Source organism: Scylla paramamosain, chromosome 7, assembly GCF_035594125.1.
Source record: "Scylla paramamosain isolate STU-SP2022 chromosome 7, ASM3559412v1, whole genome shotgun sequence".
Lineage (NCBI taxonomy): Eukaryota > Metazoa > Arthropoda > Malacostraca > Decapoda > Portunidae > Scylla > Scylla paramamosain.
In genome coordinates this window covers 9,124,050-9,145,000 of record NC_087157.1, presented here as the reverse complement: position 1 = coordinate 9,145,000, position 20,951 = coordinate 9,124,050, and the positions used below count along the sequence as shown (strand labels likewise).

General features: G+C 39.8%; 3 protein-coding genes and 1 long non-coding RNA gene across 17 annotated transcripts in view; 3 read left to right on the top strand and 1 right to left on the bottom strand.

Annotated features, from left to right (window-relative positions):
- The window catches only part of LOC135102011 (glutamate [NMDA] receptor subunit 1-like), an 87,389-nt gene extending 84,536 nt beyond the window's left edge, over positions 1-2,853 (top strand). For 9 of the 10 annotated variants that reach the window (XM_064006618.1, XM_064006621.1, XM_064006616.1 and 6 more), the window contains 6 exons: positions 123-282; positions 648-813; positions 1,015-1,200; positions 1,402-1,685; positions 1,981-2,038; positions 2,253-2,853. In XM_064006618.1, coding sequence (XP_063862688.1) covers positions 123-282; positions 648-813; positions 1,015-1,200; positions 1,402-1,685; positions 1,981-2,038; positions 2,253-2,471 — 1,073 coding nt within the window. In that variant the 3' untranslated portion in view covers positions 2,472-2,853. The remainder of the gene's footprint in view (positions 1-122; positions 283-647; positions 814-1,014; positions 1,201-1,401; positions 1,686-1,980; positions 2,039-2,252) is intronic. The other variant, XM_064006623.1, reaches the window with a different exon arrangement.
- A 3,887-nt stretch (positions 2,854-6,740) lies between these two features.
- Positions 6,741-13,190, top strand: LOC135102013 (CDGSH iron-sulfur domain-containing protein 3, mitochondrial-like). The gene is made up of 3 exons (XM_064006626.1): positions 6,741-6,825; positions 9,653-9,832; positions 12,531-13,190. The coding sequence occupies exons 1-3, from the start codon at positions 6,757-6,759 to the stop codon at positions 12,702-12,704; spliced, it is 423 nt and encodes a 140-aa protein (XP_063862696.1). The 5' UTR covers positions 6,741-6,756; the 3' UTR covers positions 12,705-13,190.
- LOC135102018 (uncharacterized) lies at positions 12,663-20,752 on the bottom strand. 2 transcript variants are annotated; one of them, XR_010269503.1, is made up of 4 exons: positions 20,637-20,752; positions 20,030-20,291; positions 19,488-19,622; positions 12,663-15,388 (listed from the first exon to the last, which is right to left on the bottom strand). It is a non-coding gene; the product is annotated as an uncharacterized LOC135102018 (long non-coding RNA). The 2 variants fall into 2 exon arrangements; XR_010269502.1 differs by having other exon boundaries at positions 20,030-20,673.
- LOC135102015 (hepatic lectin-like) overlaps positions 19,967-20,951 on the top strand; it is a 15,450-nt gene continuing 14,465 nt past the window's right edge. For 3 of the 4 annotated variants that reach the window (XM_064006634.1, XM_064006630.1, XM_064006629.1), the window contains exon 1: positions 19,968-20,099. The gene's annotated coding sequence lies outside the window, so the exon portion shown is untranslated. Of the gene's footprint in view, positions 20,100-20,951 lie in introns of all 4 variants that reach the window. The other variant, XM_064006633.1, reaches the window with a different exon arrangement.

The following is a 20,951-nucleotide window of genomic DNA, read 5'->3' as shown; positions in this document are numbered from 1 at the left end:
AGCTGAAGAGTCACGAGTACAGCATCACCTCTTTGAATGAATTTGAGCCAGAATAATCATGACGGCAGTGATGGTAATGACGATAACCATTACTCTGATGCTCCCGGTGACTGTGGCGGCAGGGATGGTGGCAGAGGAAAAGGCGGACTGGGCCATGAGTGACATCACCTTCTCTCCGGAGCGGGAACAGTACGTTGACTTCTCGAGGACCTTCGTGTACGACGCCTCCGAGCTGGTCACGCCCCGGGCCAAGCCGCTGCCCAGGTGGACCAGCCCCACCAGGTAGCTAAGGGCCGCCGCCTCATCATTACATGAAGGACCAGGATTCATGTTCTCATATAATCAACTGTTCATTAAGGGAAATTGAACGTTTTTTTCTTCTTGTGAAACCAAAGGAGAGTGAGATTTTATGATAAGCAGTTATGTACATAACATATTTGTTCATTCTTGTGTGTGTGTGTGTGTGTGTGTGTGTGTGTGTGCGTGTGCATCACCGTAATCTCGTCTGTTAGTACGGTGCATAGTCTCATAACAGTACACTGACAATTAACTCGGTGAGAACACGCACAGTAGATAAGTGATGGATACTTACTTCCCTGTCTCTCGTTTTTCGCTTTCCCGATGCGCCGCCGTGGCTGTCCGTGGAGGCCTTTCAAGTGGGAGGTGTGGGTGGCAGTGGTGATAGTGGTGGCGGCTGCGGGGCCCTTCCTCTGTGTCCTGGCACGCATCTGCACCGACACCTACCTGTCCCGCGTCACCTGGTTCCATCACCTGGGCAACTCAATACTGTTCATCGTGCAGCCCGTCCTTCAGGTGGGTCCGTATGGGCGCGGGACGTGTGCGCAGGTATGAAAGAGACAAGGTTACGCACTGCAAGGGAGAAAGAAAATTCAAATGGAAAACCGCGTGTGTGTGTGTGTGTGTGTGGTGTGTGTGTGTGTGTGTGTGTGTGTGTGTGTGTGTGTATATATGTGTTACCTGTCTCCCTCTTCCTGTCCTCGTGGCCACCGGCAGCGAGGGGGCGACAGGGACATCGTGATCGCTCCGGGTCGTATGTTCTTCGGATTTTGGCTGGTGTTCGCCATGATCGTGGGCATCTCCTACTCCTCCTCCCTCACCTCGTTCCTCATCATGCCGGGCCTGCAGAAGCCCATCGAAAACCTGCACCAGCTGGTCACCTCTGACATAGGGTGGGCCAAGGTGAGGCGGCGTCTGGGGAGTATAGTTCGTATTACTTTCGTCAATAGTGCTCGTAATAGTAGTTCTGTATTCTCAGGAGTACTAAGGCCGGAAAGAAAAATTATAAGAAGTTACATTTCATGTATTGTCAAGTTTGAAGTTAACTAATGGAAGAAACTATAACTAAGCAGCCCTAACACGTGACTCGGATGCGTCCAACAGGTATATTTTGGTGGAGTGCAGAGCGCTCTTCTGGATCAGGCACAGGACCCTGACTTAATCGCTCTCCGGGAGGGCGTGCAGTGGCGGGACTCCCTTCCGGGCATCCTGCAAGAGGTGGTAGCGGGGAAGCTGGCCACCTGGGACAACGGCATTACCACTCGCCTTCTGGTGGCCTCGAAATTCACGGATACCGCGGGCCAGCCACTCGTTCACTTCCCCGGCTTCCACTTGCTACAGGAGAGGATCGCGTGGCCCCTGCAGCAGCACGCGCCCTACAAGCGAAGGTGTGTCTGCCTGCCAGGTGGTCATGGGGTGAGAGACATAGCAAAGGATAGACAATTTTGAGGTTCATGAATATTTTCAACAGATATTGATACTACAAAAAATATCTGTTCCACATTTTAATGGCAAATATATTCCCGAGATGTTCTTAAGTAAAAGTATAATGTGCCATTCTAAACTCGTGATATACAATTCGAAGGACAAATGAGGCATGATCCTCTTGTTACTGCCGAAAGAGGTAGACGTGTGTCCCTTGTTGAGCGGTAGAAGCGTCAATGAGTTTACTTTATCTTCAAGGCTAGACCAGCTGATCGACCAGGTGGTGGGGGCGGGCCTGATGGAGAAGTGGCTGGAGGTGAGTCGTTAGCATCACACTGCCGTCCTCATTCTATTTTGTCTGCAGATTTACTTCAGCTTAAGATAAAATTCATTCTTTTGTAAGAGAAATGCCATAGCGTCTTCACCCCTTCTACCTCCTTCTTCTACTCCTACTCTACTCCTATTCCTGTTACTACTACTACTGGAAGAACTGTGAAATAATCCTAACTCTTCGGTGTCACTCGTTGCAGTTCATTATCTTCGAGGAGCAAGCCCTCAGCCGGCGGGAGAGGGAACGTGCAGACACTGCCATTGAGGCGGTGGAGGGCACCACCGGTGGCACAGTTATCCTCTCTCTAGAACACTTCCAGGGGCCTTTCTTCGTCCTTCTTCTCGGGTGTCTGTGTGGGGGTGTCGCCCTCCTCCTAGAGGTCTTCGTCAAAGTCCTCTACCGCACTGAAATAAAGTAGTCGCGAGTCCTCTGGACCTCCTGCCAGCCAGCAGGCCACCCAGCAGCGAGGACTGGTCATGTGGTGGCAATACCTGCCGAAAACGTGAGATCTATTGAATTCTCGGCCTCATATTTTGTGGAGTATCGAAGCATTGTTGACTGCCACACCAATACATTATACAAGAATGCTGCATGTCACTCATTTCCCTTTGGAGTAAATCTTTATTCATATGTTCAAGTCCATTCCGCCCGCCTCACCATGTGCTCACTGTAAGCCCTTATCACGGGAGGGGGCTGTTGCTGGATGAGCCTTCAGAACCTAGAAGAATGACGTGAGGCCTTAGAAATTGTACCATGTCCACTGCATCGCAATATATATTTGCTACATTATTCTCTTTGCAGTGACATAATTCAAGCTTTCGTATAAACCCTATATTCAAAAGAGTCTTTCCTTTTTCCTCAGGTCCGCCTTCTTGAAAGAGTACTGATGATGTTATCATTAATGTTGTCCCCCACAATCTCAGTCCCTTCGTTTTGCTGATACATTTTTTAAAGCTGCCATGAGCTTCACTTTTGTTTCAATAATTGTCTGAAAATAAACGGTTTCTCATGACATGTATCATAGTGAGACCGTTGAGGGCTCATGACATGTATCATAGTGAGACTGTTGAGGGAGAGGATGGAAGAAAGGGTAATGATCTGCGTGGCCTTTTAAAACAGTCGTGATGTCAATCAGGGATGGGCCAGACACGAGGCCCCCCCCTCTTCCCTGTCAGCCCACGGGTGATCCTTCCCCTGCTCTTGGGGGACGTGATAGAGCGATGGGGGACAACCCTCAGATGACGTCCCACGGGTCCTCCTCTGCCGGGGTCTGATCTGCTGCCCTCACTCAATCAGTCACTCGGTCACTTAGCTACTCAGTCTCTCTCAGCCAGTCACTGTCACTCACTCTCTCTCTCTCAGTCAGCCACTCAGTCAGTCAGTCAGTCAGGATGTTAAGCCACAATTATAAGAGTAAATTTAAGGTAAATTTAGTTAAAATTTATAGACACTGGTAGCGAGACTAAGTGTCGTCGTGATAAATACCCCGCCCACTCATTCTTTCGTGACGTGGATGTGACGCTTAACTGACCTAAGAGTAACCACCCATCCAACCAGCAGTTCTGTCTTTTTGCCACACACACGCACACAGACACACACACACACACACACACACACACACACACACACACACACATTTTTTTTTTTCATAAACCAGGTGCAAAGGCTCATCTTCATCATTTGATGCAATTTGGATTCTATAAAATTGCGTCTCTTCCTTGTAATTACATCCTGCATGGGAGGGGGACTCAAGCTTCTACCAGGTACAGCTCCGGACCTGTATATTCCCTGCACCTAGCGAACATTTCACCGCTCTCTTATAATGTACAGTTAGCTTCTTGAGATGGTGCGCGAGCCAGTCTCTGTACTACGGAAGAGAGAGGACGTCATGGCAGGGTGGAATACTGTGCGTTTGTTGGCATGCTTTACGGCATGTTGATGTTAGCAACACGAAACATAGCAAAGTTATTTAGTTGAGACTCGTTAGATGATTCGTGTAATTTCGATACAGTACTCATTCATTGTCGTCGCTGAACCACGCCCCAAGTACAGATAACTATTAGTATACGGTAATGTGATTGGCACAGTGTCCTCTGCTTTCCTACGAATCACCAGGAACTTCGTTTTCTTATCGTTTTCTTTTCGTTCAACATCATACCATATTTCTGATAATAGGCATATTTCTCTGGACGTGGCTAGGATTGCCATATCATCTGTTAGTAACAATGCATGTTCCTGATGCACTCATAGATGGATAAATAATCCTCACGGGGCACTCTGTCGTAGACTTTAATGTATTCAATGAATAATGCATACAGCTTTGATTTCTTCAAGTACCCAAAATCATCTCTGGGGCCAGTTGACGCCTCCATAACAGCCTGGCAACTCTGAGGCACGTATTCAGAAATGCTTTGCTCTTTCACCGTGACTGCTTTCAGAGATGATTAGCCGAGTTCTCAAGCGTGTTTCTCTGTCACTAGAACCATAAAAACGCCCTTAAAAACCCATGTCACTGCACCACGACTATTGAAAACACTCGTGGTGAGAGAGCAAAGCGTTTTTGAATAAGCGGCTTAGAGTTGCCAGGTTGTTTAAGAGATGCCAACTGGTGCTAGAAAGATGAACAAAACCATATTTTTCGAACCAGATTCTTGTCTTCATTCAAAAATTATGTGGTATGTGTTTTGAATGGCAAACGCAATAAAAGACGCCAAAACTGAGGATTTGAGTGTCTGGTGGTGAGAGGGAAGGAGAAAAGGTGACGTGTCTTGGAATATGAAACACATACACAACACACACACACACACACACACACAGGGCAGTTACACACACACACACACACAGCTCACTACCACAAACCACAGCGCCCCGCCAAGCCCTGCCCCTTCCCGCCGCTGCTAAGGTAACAATTTCCCATCTCTCCCTGTCAATGTTTATCGTAATTTCCATGGTTTTCCTGGTGTTTCCAGATGTTTTCTGGATTCAGGTGTGTAAGAGGAGAATGAGGTGGAGGGGAGAGGAGTATAAGGGGGAGGGAAGAGGAGGAGGAGGTACGAAGGAGAGGAGAAAAACATAATTTCGGCGCCATATTATTATTTTTATTTTTTATTAATGGATCTGGCATTATATTGATATGTAATTTATTATTAGAAAATATAAAAATATATAATATATAAAAAAATATTTAATCTAGCTGAGTTTGTTTCTCAAAAAAATAACAAATTTGTTATTTTATTTTATTTCACTTTTTATTTTCTCTGTCTCCCTCCCTGCCTGTACATCAGTATTTAACTAAACTTCCAGTGTTTCCAGACTCAGATGTGAAGGAAAGCCAGAGTTAACCACGAAAATAGATAAATAACCCCCATAATGCCCCGAATAAGGTAAATTGAAGTATTCAGCCCTGTTCAGAGCGCCCACTATGAAAAAAAAAAAAAAATCACCAGGATCCAGACCGAGATCTTTTCTCTTCCCTCCCAGTGTCTCTTCATCAATATTTTCTTCAATATCAAGGATTTTCCGGACATTTCCAGGTATTTTCCAAACTGAAATGAGTAGGTTGCTGTAATAGAAGGAAGAAATGAGGAATGGAGGAGGATGAGGAAGAAATGAGAATTGAAAGAGGAAGAAGGAAGGGGCATCTAGGAGGGATCGAGAGTGGTAATAATAGTAGTAGTAGGAGAAGAAAATGAGGAATAAAGAAGAAGGAAAGAGGAATAAGGGGGGAAGAGGGTGAGAGCGTGGTAGTAGTAGTAGTAGTAGTAGTAGTAGTAGTAGTAGTTGTTGTTGTTGTTGTTGTTCTTGTTTTTGTTGTTGTTGTAGCAGGAAGAGGAAGAATTAGAGAGAGAGAGAGAGAGAGAGAGAGAGAGAGAGAGAGAGAGAGAGAGAGAGAGAGAGAGAGAGAGGTATTCTGAGGCAGTGACAGGCGCTGCAACTCGGCACAAGACAACATTGGGTGTAGTTCATGATTTCCTCCTTACCAAGGCAACTACTGCTTTAAACACCAATTATACAACTTTATGACTCGTCTCTGATCGACGACACACACACACACACACACACACACACACAGGGCAGTGAAGCTGGTGGGAGTGCAGTGTTACTGCAGTGTGCAGGGCAGCGCCTCTTTTAATTGTCTACCTTTTCTTAATATTTACCGCCAAATTTGGCGCCGTATGCAGTGTCAACAGAGTATCGTTTTTAGGCGGGACAGTCGCGCTTTTTTCAAAGCATCTACAACTTATAACAAATGAAACATCTGGCTTTTTTTTTTTTTGTCCCGCTTTTTCATGACCGTCCCACCCACTTCAAATGGAACAAAATCTACACGGGCGTTATAAAGGTCAGACCATTTTGTCTCAAGTCCACAGGGGTGAGGAAATTAAGTGTTTAAATGTTACGTGTGTTCACCAGATGATTGCATGATTGATGAGTAACTGTGTGTGTGTGTGTGTGTGTGTGTGTTGGGATATTATAACGGAACCGTACTCGTAATCGAACCCAATCCTTATGCTGCTACTACTACTACTGCTGCTACCACTACTACTACTACTACTACTACAGCTGCTGCTGCTGCTACTGCTGCTGTTGTTGCTGCTGCTGTTGTTGCTGCGACTGGTGCTACAATTGCCGAAACCACCTGTAACATCAAAATAAAAATCAAGATTATCAGTCATCGTCATCATCAGGACAACAACAAGACGATGATCATGGCCGCCGCCAGAACGCTCTCAACCCTGCCCTCCACGATATTCACACGTGCTATCTCTTCTGTAAGTCGTTCAGGGGTTTGAGTGATAATTCTGAGGAGTAAACGTGCTTTTGAGCAAGAATGGATGTTTATTTGACGTGTGCTAAAGCCCCTTACTACTATGAATGCTCGCCTTACCTTAGCCGGTAACTGATGGGGAGGTAATTTGTTAAACACTTGTTACTTATATAATCCACCGCGACGTATTACACCAATGGGATAATATTTAGATAACATTCACGTTTTCATCTGAGGACTAGGTTAGGTTATATCAAGGTTTCTATTTGTTAGGTTCATTGGTTTATATTAATTCAGTTCATTAATCTCACTCTTGACCCCTTCATTGTGTAAATCATGTTCGAAAAAGCGTCATGTTTTGCCGAGAAGTAAACAGTCAGTGTTTGGAAATCAGAAGGCTAAGGTAAGTTCCATAATCATGCACCTGTGAACACCTGGATGGGTTTTCAAAGGAAGTTATGATATAACAGCATGCAGTTAGGAGTGGCTGGAGTTATACAGTGTCAATACTTGGAAGTATTCAGGTTAAGGAAATAATGTATTGTTTTAGGAAGAGGTGGGAGGCAGTAGAAGACACGTAAAGCACCCATCAAAATATGAAAGTTAAGTAATGGTCTAACTGCTAGTGTGACAGTTTTTGAATCACCAATGTAATGGTCTCTCGTCTGCTGCCACAGCAGTATACTAGCTGCTGACATCCTCCTCTTAACTGCCAATGTGACAGTTTCTGAATTGCCAACATGATGGTTTCTAAGTTGCTTTTGTAGCAATGTACTGGCTGCTGACAACAGTCATCCAACTGCTGACATAACAATTTCTTTGTTGCAGAGGCATCACTCTTCTAACTCAGGATATCATTACCTTTGAGAACAGCATAATGTGTTGGGTCAATTATTGAAAAACCGTATTTATCAAATTTTGGGATGAAAGTATATTTTCTGCTAGCTTTTGATGTGCTTTGATCACTCTCTTGCCAGAATTACTTTTTTCTTGGTGTACAGTGTTTCCCTGCCTATTTGTGGTTCATCATTCAGGGGTTTGCATATTCGTGGATTAAAGAAAAATCCTTTTGGAAAGGTAGGTCTCCAAAGTAACATATTAATTTGGGGTTGCAAGCTACCCCAGAGCCCACAACAATTTAACCTAATCTCAGCCTCAAATCATGAAGTGATAAGCAAGATAATATTAAAGGCAAGCTTCACTGTACTCATTGTGGCAGACTCAGCAGAGGAACACACACAGGTGGTGAAATACTGGATCAATCAGCTGACCTTCTTCCTCGTCTTGCGCTCACAAGTTGCTGACCTAGAGAGAAAATAACCAACATCCTGGTGGTCAAGATTTCACGGAATATTTTGCGAAGTTTCCCATGAAATGTTGCCCACTTTGTATCTTGGTACAAAACTCGAGAAATTGTCTTATGTGACCACTCCTTTATTTTCTCTTGAGGTTGGCAAGTTGTGGTAACAAGAAGAGGAAGATCAGCTGATTGCTCCAGTAGTGTGTGTTCCTTTACTGAATCTGTCACAATGAGTTCAATGGAACATGCCTTTGCCTTGCACTTACTGAGTGTGGGATGTATATTTTGCAGTTTTAACTATAAACATAGATATTTCTGAGCCTTGTAGGGGTTGCATCCAGGATTTGCAGATTTCCACTATTCACAGGGAGGCTTGGAATGTAACCCCCACAAATAGCAGGGGAATACTGTACATCAAAATGTTATGCTTGGCCTGCAGCAGTCAGATGTTTGAGTCATGATGCCTCTGCTCTGTGGTATCTTGCTGTTGTTACACACATTTTGCCAACTACAGACATGCAATCTTATAATGATAAAGAAATTAAGGAAATTTTCAAATTAAATCAAATCTAACTTCCTAACCAGGAGCTTCACCAATCTAGACCCTCCATCTCCATAAACACTCAAAATTCAGCACTATAGTTATTTTCAGTTTTTCTTATCTAGCTCAGCTATCTAAAGGTGTACATGGAGTGATGACATCTACATTATGGAATTGGTAAAGATTTAGTGTATGGAATATAAAGCTTACTGAAATAGTAGCTTGTATTGCAATGCTGGTACAGGTAAACTGCCATCAGAAGAGGTGGTGCAAGCTCTTATATGCTTTCTTTTTTTATGTGGCTAACATCAAATTGTATTCTCTTTTCTATTTCTGTACAGCAAACGTCTATTACAGAATATGCACAGTCTTTCCACTATGTCAGCTAACTGTTGAATCCTGTTTCATCTGCCTGGCACATCTTCACTTAACAGCAATTGATGAAATTTCTGGATTAAATAAGCAGAAGGAAAAAAAAAAATTTCTGTGCATTTTGTCTGCAAAATTTTTAATAAATCTATTCTAAAGCAAAAATATCAATAAAAGTGTAAATTATGAGTAGATGATCACACATGGTAAAAGTTTGATAGAAATGGTCTTCATGGAATTAAAAATATCAAAAAAGTGCTTTCAAGCCTGATTGGTCATGATATCATGTGATATGCATGCATGAATCCTTAGTGGCTGAGTTTTGCCTAGAGATGAACATTGGGTGAGAAATGCAGCTGTGAGTTTGGGAATATATATACTGTAGCTGCTTCATGAATCTTCCAAAGAATCAGTTGGTAGTACTCATTTCATCAAAATAAGATCCTTGCTGTTTGACTCAATTGACTTATTGTTCTTGCTTACCTTTTTATTGCAGACAGGTTAGTGATTGAGCATGTAGCAGAATATACCTATAGAAGCATATATTACATACTTCACTAGTGCAATGAATGAAGAAGGAATCAGTAGGAGTATTATCATTTATCATTTTCTCTGTTTCAGAGTCCAGTTTCCTGTACCAAGGCAGTCAAGGACCCAGGAATGGTACTGAAGGAAAGATTGTGGCAAAAAGAGTTTCATCAGAAAAACAAAGGGAAAATATATGACAAGAAGCCTTTTAAGATGACAGTTAGACAAGGCAAGAAGTACATGTGGTGTGCCTGTGGTCAAAGTAAAACACAGGTGAGATGCCTGGAAACCTCACATCTTGTAGGCATTTTGTTTGATTACTGTGTTTGTGATTTAGTGTATTAATGTTTATTAGTAATTATGAATAACCTCTGAAGGTCCTCTGGTATCTTTAATTGTGAAATATTTAATGTAAATTTATTCAATTATTGATCTATTTTGAGAGTGTGTGTGTGTGTGTGTGTGTGTGTGTGTGTGTGTGTGTGTGTGTGTGTGTGTGTGTGTGTGTGTGTGTGCTATTTCTATTATTTTTTTTCTCTTGAGATTACAGGATTCAGTTTAGTTCAGGAGACTAGGTATTCCATACTTATTTGATATTTTCTTCCATGATATGAATGTTTGCACACAGTATGTCAGCTGATCATCTGTTCTACTCCTCCAGTGCTCTGGCAAGCTGTATTTCTACCCTACCTATGTTTTATACAACCTCTTACTTTGCCCCTATGTTCAGTTTATTACATTGGTCATGATGTCTTCATCAGATTTCCTCACATTTCCACACATTATCATGTTTCCTCTTTTTCTTGCTGCAGTGATGGAAAGTTTATCTTGTGTGCCTCTCTGTTTCTCCAGTCCTTCAGCCCGAGTATGTGTTAAGTAGCTGCCCTTTGGACTATTAGCAGTTTGTTAATGTATTTCTCAAATGTGGTGTTCAAACCACTGTTGGATACTTTAAGATTAGCTTGATAAATATTAACTTTCTCAACATGTGATCATCCATGTAAGTGGTTTTTGTTTTATTTAATTAAATTTTGATTGATTTGATTTGATTATTTTATTTATTTATTTATTTTTTTTATTATTTATTTACTTATTTATTTTTTTTATATATACAGTATATAGCCTGTAGTACCTGCAGGCTTGGTGGAGGGTTGGTTTATATGCATTATTTTTCAGAGGCATGGATGGTCTGCTTCCACCCTTGTTAGCTTAAACAAGTTTCCTGTAGAGCCTCATGCCACCTTGTGCTCCTCAGTCAAAGATGGGATTAGTGGAAGCATGATGGTAGTGTTTGGCCACTTGACAATTGCAGGAAAATGTTTATCTACAGCTGGATGAATGAAAGGCCTCATATTCACCATTTTCATGTGTTAACATGTTAGCTGCTTCCTTCCTGTAATGTGTTTGTTTTACTGGATCATTTATGTGATCTGATAACACATGTTAAAAGTTACCTCCATGTCCTTATTCCTTATTCATAGAGGATTTGTTAATAAGTTGTTTCCTAGTTTATAATTCCAACATAGTATCATCTTGCTATCTACAAATACTAATATATGGTGAGAGTACTTCTCTTTGGGAAGATGCAACTCTTAGCATATTTAGACAATTATTTTGCCCTTTGTAATTTATACCTGTGTGCTCTTGTCTTTTCCTTAGCCCTCATGAAAAGTTTTCTCAGTTTCTTTTTAGTCTACTCTGATGTAGTCTACTAATATCTTTTTCTAGGTACTACTTGATAAAGGAATGACCACAGCTGAAGAGTCTCCGTTTACACTTCTCTATCTATATACCAGGCTGTCAAGCCCACACAGGGTAGCTCAGACAAATTACAAGAAGAATGATAGCATGAAACTAACACATCGGATCACTAAACAAGGACATGATGCATGTTAAGTGTAGGGAAAATGAATCTCAGATGGAACTATTGGTGGTTTATATCCCTAGTAGCAAGTAGGAAGATAGGAGGGAAAGGAAAGAGATGTATGGGGCAAATGTGACAGACTTCAGTAAGAAAGAATTAGCCTGTTTGCAGAGGATGGAAAATGTAGTGTATAGAGTGATGGTGGGGAACATAAAGTATGTGAGTTTGGTGAGCATTACAGGAGGGACTGGTGCATTATTGGTTAAGATGAGAATTATGAGAGGACAGCTAACATATCTGCAGAGTGTGATGAAGAGACAGAGGAGTGAATTGATATATACATAACATCATTGAGAACACTAAAGATGATAGTAATACCTTACGATAAAGAATACCAAAAATTACCTTGGGGGAATTTGCAGTAACCTAACAAGCATTCAAGAAAAGAAAACAAAAACTAATTAGAAGAATGTGTAACTGGTAAAAAATGGAAGAACTAGATAAGAAATCATTCCAATCTGCAGCTATCAACACACACACACACACACACACACACACACACACACACACACACACACACACACACACACACACACACACACACACACACACACACACACACATGCAAGAAACAAGAGACTCATCAAGGATAAAGGGGTGCTTTTCCCAAAAAAAACTGTACCTCAACATCTTTTATTATACTTAATAATTGATTTTAATAAAGTACTAGATACCTCAACATCATTTATTACACTTGATAATTTACTTTATTAAAATAGTAGATAGAAGATCCTGACATGGTCTTACCTGTTTTTTCATGTCTTGCATTTAAAAACTTGTTTATTTTTTAGCTTTTAGGTCATTCTTTCTTTTCTTTGATGTTGTTACCAAGAAGTGTTCACCTCATCAATTCCCTCTCTTTATCTGTCTTGGATCTCCCGTATTTCACTGTTGTGTTGCACATGCTGTTCTTTGATATTGCTGACTGTGCGTTTTGTTTTAGCTTCTTGCATTATTGGTGCACAAGACTTGATCTATAAAGTATCTTGTGATCTCTTCACCTTATGTGATAGTTAAGTATTAAAGTTGTCTTTTTTCCTTTCACAGCCAATGTGTGATGGCACTCACTTAATTCAGCAACTGAAGATCCCTCAAAAGCCCCTGGTCTTTTATGCACCAGAAACCAAAGAAATTTGGCTGTGCAACTGTAAGCAGACGAAGAATCCTCCATTTTGTGACGGCACACACCGCACTCAAGAGATTCAAGAAGCCATTAAATAAGAATAAGTGAGGTATGTTTATGTATGACTAGTTTTCATGATTTTGTTGGTGGTCATGTAGATGAAGCAGAGGAAGTGTTAGTTATATACAAGTAAGTGTTGATAGAGAATGTGTTGATATTTATACTATAGTAGATAGGATTATTTATGATTACTTGTAAATGAACACATATTGTATATTGTGTAGATTTTATTATACTTTATTGTCCATTGCGGCTATTCAGGAGTGCTGCACATGTTTGATGAGTAAGGAAAGTGTACAGGATAAATGTGTTAGATCACAACTATGACTCAGTGATGTCATGAAAGCACATTTTATTCTTAATTCTACAGTATTAAAAATTTGTTAACTGTAAGAGTGATATGGGAAGTTTTGTTTGAAGAAGACATGAAAGGCCATCAAACCTCTGACCATTACCATCTTGAAGTAAGTTTCTTTGTTGATGTACAGACATGTGCTTTGTAAATAGAATGTGTTTTTAATAAAGTGTATTATTTTATTCCTTTAGAAAATTTAAGTTATATTAAGAATTCATTTATGGTAGGTGATGGGAACCTGAGGTTGTTACAGTATGAATGAAGCAGGGAATGAATGTACTTGGAGAATTAAATGAATCTTTAATCATAAAGGAGAAAATTTAAGTGGCAGTGAAAGGGATGAAAGTTGTGATACCTGCAGATTGGGATGAAAGTGTGGTTGAATGTTTAAGAAATGACAGCATGACTGTGTGACAGTGGTTGAGCAGACTGCTAAATGTATGCTTCATGAGCTGTATGGTGACTGCCTTAAAAATGTTCTAAAAGTATATGTATAAGAAAAGGCATGTAAGGAACAGATGTTTGCTGCAAGATAAATGTATGAAAATGATCAAGCAAAATGTACTGATGTGTTTTAAGCATTTGTGGATTTATATAAAGTGAATTACAGAATAGGTAGAAGGGGGTTGTAGACTGTTTGAAACTCTATGGACTTGATAGATGAAAGGAATGAATGCAATGCTGCTTTCTGCACATTAAATTTTGCTGGGAGCTGCTTTAGAGGAAAGACTGAGACAACGGATAAAGGAGTCTGGAACCATGTGAAAAGAGGTGATTGAAAATGGATGAGGCTAAAAGTAAAATAATTAAGTGCTTGAGAATGGTGGGGACATATGTAGTTTTGAATGGAAGGTTGTTTGAAGAGATGAACTGTTTCAAGTAGCTAGAATTGCATATTACTGTCAATGGAAGAATGGGTTATATGGCAAAGTGAAATTTAGAATGAATGAAGTGGGGAGAAATTGACGAGTATTTTGTTGTAGGGTATCCAGAATGAATGCCAAGAGGAGAGCGTGTGAAAGTGTAGGGATAATATAGAACTGCACTGTATGGGGATGAGACATGGGAGTAATCATGTTAGATGGAGGGATCAGAAAGTTATAATAGTTTGGACTTGTGAAGAGAATGGAAGAGTGATTGGTGAAGAAGATAACTTGACTGTATATGAGAAATGTTAGGCTAATGGGAAGACCAAGAAATTATATTTGTGTTCAGTGTAGATAGAACATTTCATGCAACTGTGATGTCTGGATAGCAGGGAGAGTGACTGCATGATAGCCTGAATGAAGAGCAGTTCTGAATTCATAAATGGAATGCAACCTCTTGGGTCTGTAAAGATTTCCTTCCATATAATCTGATTACCTGATCAGATCAGATGTAGGAAAGGGATGAGTGAGGCAGTAGGGATAAACTAGTTCTGCTGTGAGGCCTTGATATGGAGATTGCTATGTTGTAGTGAGGACTTGTCATCTTCTCACAGTGAGATCTTAAACCTAGGATATGGTTGTCAAATTACTCTTAGGGAACACTTGTGGATTTCATTGTGAGTGCATGTGTGTATGTATGGTTGGGTGGATGGGTGCCTTGCCTTAATTAGCTTCTTTCATCTGTTTTGTAGATAGGTACTGTATATGATGGTATTTTTGAGAAAAAAAATAATTTTGCATCTGTATAGAATAAGAATTAGAGGTTCAAGGCAATGTGTTATACAGAGGAAAGGAATTGTACTAAAATTAATATAGGTAAAGGCTAATAAGTAAATCCTTAAAAAATTACATAGTTACCAGGAATGAGAAAGCAAGCAGAAATTAGACAAAATAATTTATTGGAGGGTTTTTTATCATTGCAAAGTAGTGTTCCATGAAAGATGAATTAAATCTTTCTGGGAACATTACCTTGCAATGATGAAAAAGCTTGCAAATACCAATGATTAAAGGAGTTAAGTTAGACAGGTGCACTCATCCTTGACAGCAGTGGTGGCTCATGGCAAATAAAATTGGTGGGGGCTGCATAATAATTTCAGATTACAATATTAATGAGGCCATGCTGTAGGCAGTTTTATTTGAATCACAAATGTTATGTTTTGTACCTCATAGGCTCATAATTTAAAATTTATACACTGCTAAAGCTGTGAGAAACATTTATCAAGTTATTAAGTAGAATATGTAGTATTGAAGTAACCAGAATGCTGAAACTAAGCTTCGGTTGTCACGTAGTGTGCTAAAACTGGCTAGTATTCATGAATCACAGACATAATGGATTGTTTGTTTAATTAACACAGAGGGCGAATGACACTTTACGTCATGGTGCCGCACAGGGCTGAACTGACTCCAGCCCTGCTACAGCCTGGCTGGCACTGCACCAATCCTGAAAGAAGTGTTTTACTCTGTAATTAATTTATCAAATCTGTTAGTATTTTGGGTTAGAAAATGATAGAAAAAAAAAAAATACTGAATGGAATATAAAAGTATAATATTATCTATTTTGTATAAAATTAATTATATGATTGAATAACTCATTTGCCTGACAAGGCTGAGACTGAGAGATCTGCAGCCCACCAGCCCTAATGGACCAGCCACCCCTGCTTGACAGGTCCACTGAGAGGAATCAGATTATATGTGTGGCCTAAGCCAATGTGACAAGGCATTTGTGTTAATGCCATTAATACCTTCAACATTGATTCCCTCATCCTTACAGTAGTCCCTCCTCCTCGTCTGTAATGAATCAATGGAGGATTTGATGAAAGACCACTAAACTAGAATAATTTGGCACCTAGAGTAGAAAGCAGGAAACACTATAAAGCCACCAGTGAGCTCATAAAAGAATGCAGCAGAATGACAATAAAAATAAAAGACAAAATAGAAACTGTTGAACTGTAGTAAGTCACAAATGAGGAAAATTAATGTTGCTTGAAAGCATTGCATAAAAGATTTTAAAAAATTATGAAAATTTGGATGGATACAAAACAGCCATATGCTCTAAAAAATTAACAATGTAGGGCTACAAATTATAGAGCCAAGACTGTGGTTTCCCTCTCCTTGTTTCAGGCCATAGACCATCAAGCTAACAAATAATGGACAGACAGATGGCAAATGCAGTTTGATATTAACAAATGTGAGGTACTTAGTATGTGTAGAAGAAATCCACACAGTAGGTACACAGTAAAGAACAACAAAGATTTAGGAATTATAGTTAGCTCTGATCTCCATCTAAGAAAACAATGCATAGAGGTTAGAAATAAAGCAAATTGGGTATTAGGATTAATTTTTAGAAGTGTTAAAAGTAGAAGTCTAAAAGTAATATTAAAGTTATAGTATTTGGCACTGGTCAGACCCCATCTCAATTATGCTGTGGAATTCTGTTCTCCATGTTACAGGAAGGATATAATATATCCTTCGTACTGATTCTGATAGATATATTATATCTATCAGAATCAGTACGAAGGAAAATGACAAAGGATACAGGGATGAGAGGTATTCCTTATGAAAGGAGACTGAAGCTTTAGAATTTACATTCCTTAGAGAGATGTAGATTAAGAGAGGACCTGATAGAGCTCTTCAAGTGGTATAGAGGGTATACAAGAGTGACGAAGGCAAAAATTCTCAGGATCAGTAATCAGGATAGAACAAGAAGTAATTTGGCTTCAACCTTGAAAAAGCTAAATTTAAGAAAGAGATAGGAAGGAATTGGTTCTCAACTAGAGTAGTAGAAAAATGGAATGGACTCAGTAATCAGGTTAGTGGTGAGTCATTAGGAAGCCTTAAAAGAAGATGAGACAATTTTATGGATGGTGATGATAGGTGGAAATAAGTAGGTACGTTTCATACAGAGACTGCCACGTGTAGGCCTGATGGTTTCCTGCAGCTTCCCTTATTTTCCTATGTTCTTTTGTTCTTAAAAAAAATGTGTACCATTTAAATTCTGGGTGAGGATAAAGTCAGTAATATGGCATCATGTGTTGTAAACTACATAGATCTGCACAATACAGCACACAGCATAATAAGTGGCCATTTTGTTCACACATCCTCTCTGTTTCTTTTTTAATGAATAAATTTTATAGTAAAAAACAAAAATCAAAGTCAAATCAGGTGTTCATACTTTTAAAAGAGCATGGGATGAATAATATAACTAATCAACTCAAGCAGTTTGGTGGCTACCAGTCACAGACCCTGAGGTCCATAACACTTTATGACTGTGTAGCCACACATCAGTTGATAGAAATCAGCAGGATGGCTCATTATCTTGCCGGGTACAGTATGAGTATGTATAGTGGTGTGAATCTTGAACATTTATTATGAATTAAACTTATAATTTACTTGAAGCATTACTTAACAGTTACAACTTAAGGATTCCCAATAAATTTCTTAATTAGAAATGTAATAAAATGAATAGTCAGTTATTTATTTGATTAAATTGTTCATACTGAATTTATCATTTCAAGTTTATTTGCAAATACTGTCAATGTCCTGTGCACCACCAGTGAAGAAACACTAGTCTAAGGTGATAAAAGTAGTGGAAGGCTTCTGTGGAAAATTTCTTACTATACAATACTGGTGATGATAGGTAAATGAAGACTTCACTGTAGAAGCAATAGATACTAACGTCCCCTGCACAACACAAGTGAAAAAGAAAGAAAGCACTTGAAGGAATCAGTGGCAAAGCAGGTGTAGGCACCATATCCATTAACCAAATCAAAGGTGCAAGAAATTTTCTGCCAGACAAACTGCTGTATAGTTTTATAAAATGGTTGCAAACTTGCTGCACCAAGATGTTTGAAAATCCCACAGTAATACTGTGTCACAAGAAAGGAAACAAAGACCTAAAAGCTAATGGTGAATCACTTTACTGTTTGTAGTATACAAACCTTTTACAAAAGTATTCACTATTAGGATTAATGCAATACTTAATTTAAATGGAAGTTTTTAAATGGAAGTTTTAAATGGAAGATTTTAAATGGAAGCAAGACTACAGAGCAATCATTCAGTGACTACTTGAACAACTGAAGTAGTGAGAAAATGTACAGAATACATTTAACCTCTGTGTATGTGTTTTATACGCTGTGAATGAACTTTTTAACTCATTACAATCATCAACAATTATGAAGGGATTCAGAAAAAGATGAAGGAAACATATTTGCAAAAGTTGGAATATATGTCAGCAAAACACTGCCACTTTAAAGCTACAAAGCACCTGTGAAAAAAAAATAGTAATAAGGAAAGATGTCAGAAAAGATGACACTTTTTTGTAAGCTGCTTGTTGCAGTATTAGAGAAAAGTGTCTAAGAACTAGAGGTGGGAAAGGATAATAACTAAAATTAAAGGAGAATGCCGGAATAATCCCAGATTTAACATGAGTGAATTTACAAATAAATCAAAATGGATGATTTTACAATTATAGGTTAAGAATCCTTTCTCCAGAATCTTAAAGATTCATATACATTATTATTATTATTATTATTATTATTATTATTATTATTATTATTATTATTATTATTATTATTATTATTAATATATTTATTTATTTATTTTCTATTATAGATTATTATCATTAATGACTAAGTGGATGTGTACTGCTCATGTTTTCAGTAAGGATAATAAGTATGACTAAATTTTAGGGATGTGTGTCAAATGAGCATTGTAGATAATGTATATGGAAAAGTGTTGAGGAAGAGAGTTAGAGGCTGTGATGTGTGATGGGCTGTGTGGCCTTAGAAGGAGGGAATACATGAACCAAGAGTTTGCTGTGAGAAAGGAGTATAAAAAGTATACAGATATTCTTTTGCCATTGATGGATTTAGGAATAGCATGCGGCAGAAGTAATAAGGATAGTAAGTGATCATCTTTGTATAGTACTACTGGTCCTCTATTCTGCAGGCACCAGGCAGGGTTCACCCACCAATAGGAGCCTCCCCAGTGCCACAAGCCCCCAGCCTTGCCCCAGGGAAGGAAAGGTAACGTGCAAGTTTCACGGTTGTTTCTTTAAGACCCTGTGCTCCGCAGAAAAATGTGAAAGGGTAACGTCTTGAGATTAAACTGATTATGTTGAATTTGTGTAGGAAACCATGTGTGAATTATTGGTGTCTATGATGATGTTGTTTTTGTTGTTGTTGTTGTTGTTGTTGTTGTTGTTATTATTATTATTATTATTATTATTATTATTATTATTATTATTATTATTATTATTATTATTATTATTATATTAATATTATTTTTATTTATCTATTTTATTTATTTATTTTTTGTTCTTATTGTTGTTGTTGTTATTGTACATTTTTCTTCTTCTTCTTCTTCTTCTTTTTCTTCTTATTATTATTATTATAATTATTATTATTATTTTGTTGTTGTTGTTGTTGTTGTTGTTGTTATTTTATTTTTATTTTTTATTATTATTACTATTAATGTCGTTGCTGTTGTTGATGATAATGTTGAAATTGCTTTGTAACTTAACGCGCTCGCACATAACTAACCTGTCCGAGTTTCAAATTCCTGGCCAGGCGGGGACAGTGGAATTTTCACGCTGCTGTCGTATCACAGCACGGAAGGCATGTACATAAATCCTGCATCGAAAGGCCTTCCGTGTTCACGTACAAAAGGGGCGTGGTCTAAAAAGAACAATTATTATTATTATTATTATTATTATTATTATTATTATTATTATTATTATTATTATTATTATTATTATTGTTATTATTATTATTATTATTATCATTATTGACTAGTAATAATAGTCGTAGTGTGAATCTTCAGTCAAACTAATGCACTTTCAAAAAGTATGTACGTAGGTCAGGGAATGGGTATGGATACCTTAGAGAGAGAGAGAGAGAGAGAGAGAGAGAGAGAGAGAGAGAGAGAGAGTGTGTGTGTGGGCGGCGGTGTGGGCTGAAGAGGAGGCGTGGGTTGCGGGGGAGGGCCAGCGAGGCGGTGTGGGCGAGTCTCATGATGGGATGAGGGTGGGGACAGGCTGATGGTGATGGTGGTGGTGGTGGGGCGTGCCAAGCATCAGCCTCACCTGTTGGCGCTCAGTGTAGCGGTGACAGTGGCTCCACCCCGCCTTGGACCTGCGGCCGGGGGACTCGTGGGTAGGGTTGGTGTTCGCGTGGCGTCCTAGGGGCACCTCCTAGTGGAAGGAGGAGTGTTGCGGGGAACAGAAAGAAAAATGCGGCGGAAATGTAAGTGGCGGCGCGAGACAAGACACAAGAGCAGGAATTCACTCTGTTGCGCTGGCATCTGGAAGTGGCGTGTCGGAAGTGTCGAAAGTCTTTGTGAACATCCTGAAAGTGATGTGGATTTAATCGTAGTGGCGGCATTGCCATTAGAAAGAATGCAATAGATGTTTTTTTGTCGAAGTTCCACTCTTACAGCCCAGTGTCTGTGAAGGCAGCGAGTGTTGACCCATTGGTTGGGTGTGTTTACCTGGCACTGCTCAGGCTGGCTATTACGTACTGATGGTTTGTGTGTGTAGCGTGGCTGATGGCACTGAGGTGGGGAAAGGTGAGAGAGAGAGAGAGAGAGAGAGAGAGAGAGAGAGAGAGAGAGAGAGAGAGAGAGAGAGAGAGAGAGTAATAACACAGGTCTAGGCATCACGATCACTAGTCTTCACTCTCGTAGGCGCGCACCTTCACTACTTTGTCGTTGGCGGGTCGTGTCTGGGAAGTGATTGCGTCGTGAGCAGGGAGAACCGGGCACCATCCGTCATCTCTTCCCACTTGTACCCGAAGAGTCCATACTACCCGGCCCTATATCTTGCCACGTGAGCTGGGGATAGGGATGGGCCACACCCGCGGCGAGATTTATGGTTCTTCAGATAGAAGCGGGATCAAACTTCACCCGTGACTTTGGCGCATCTTGATGAACGTCCTTGCTACTCTCCTACTTTCCCCGGTTCCTCGCAGCCTTACAGCGGTCTCAGAGACTTCTAGGGCACCCTGACT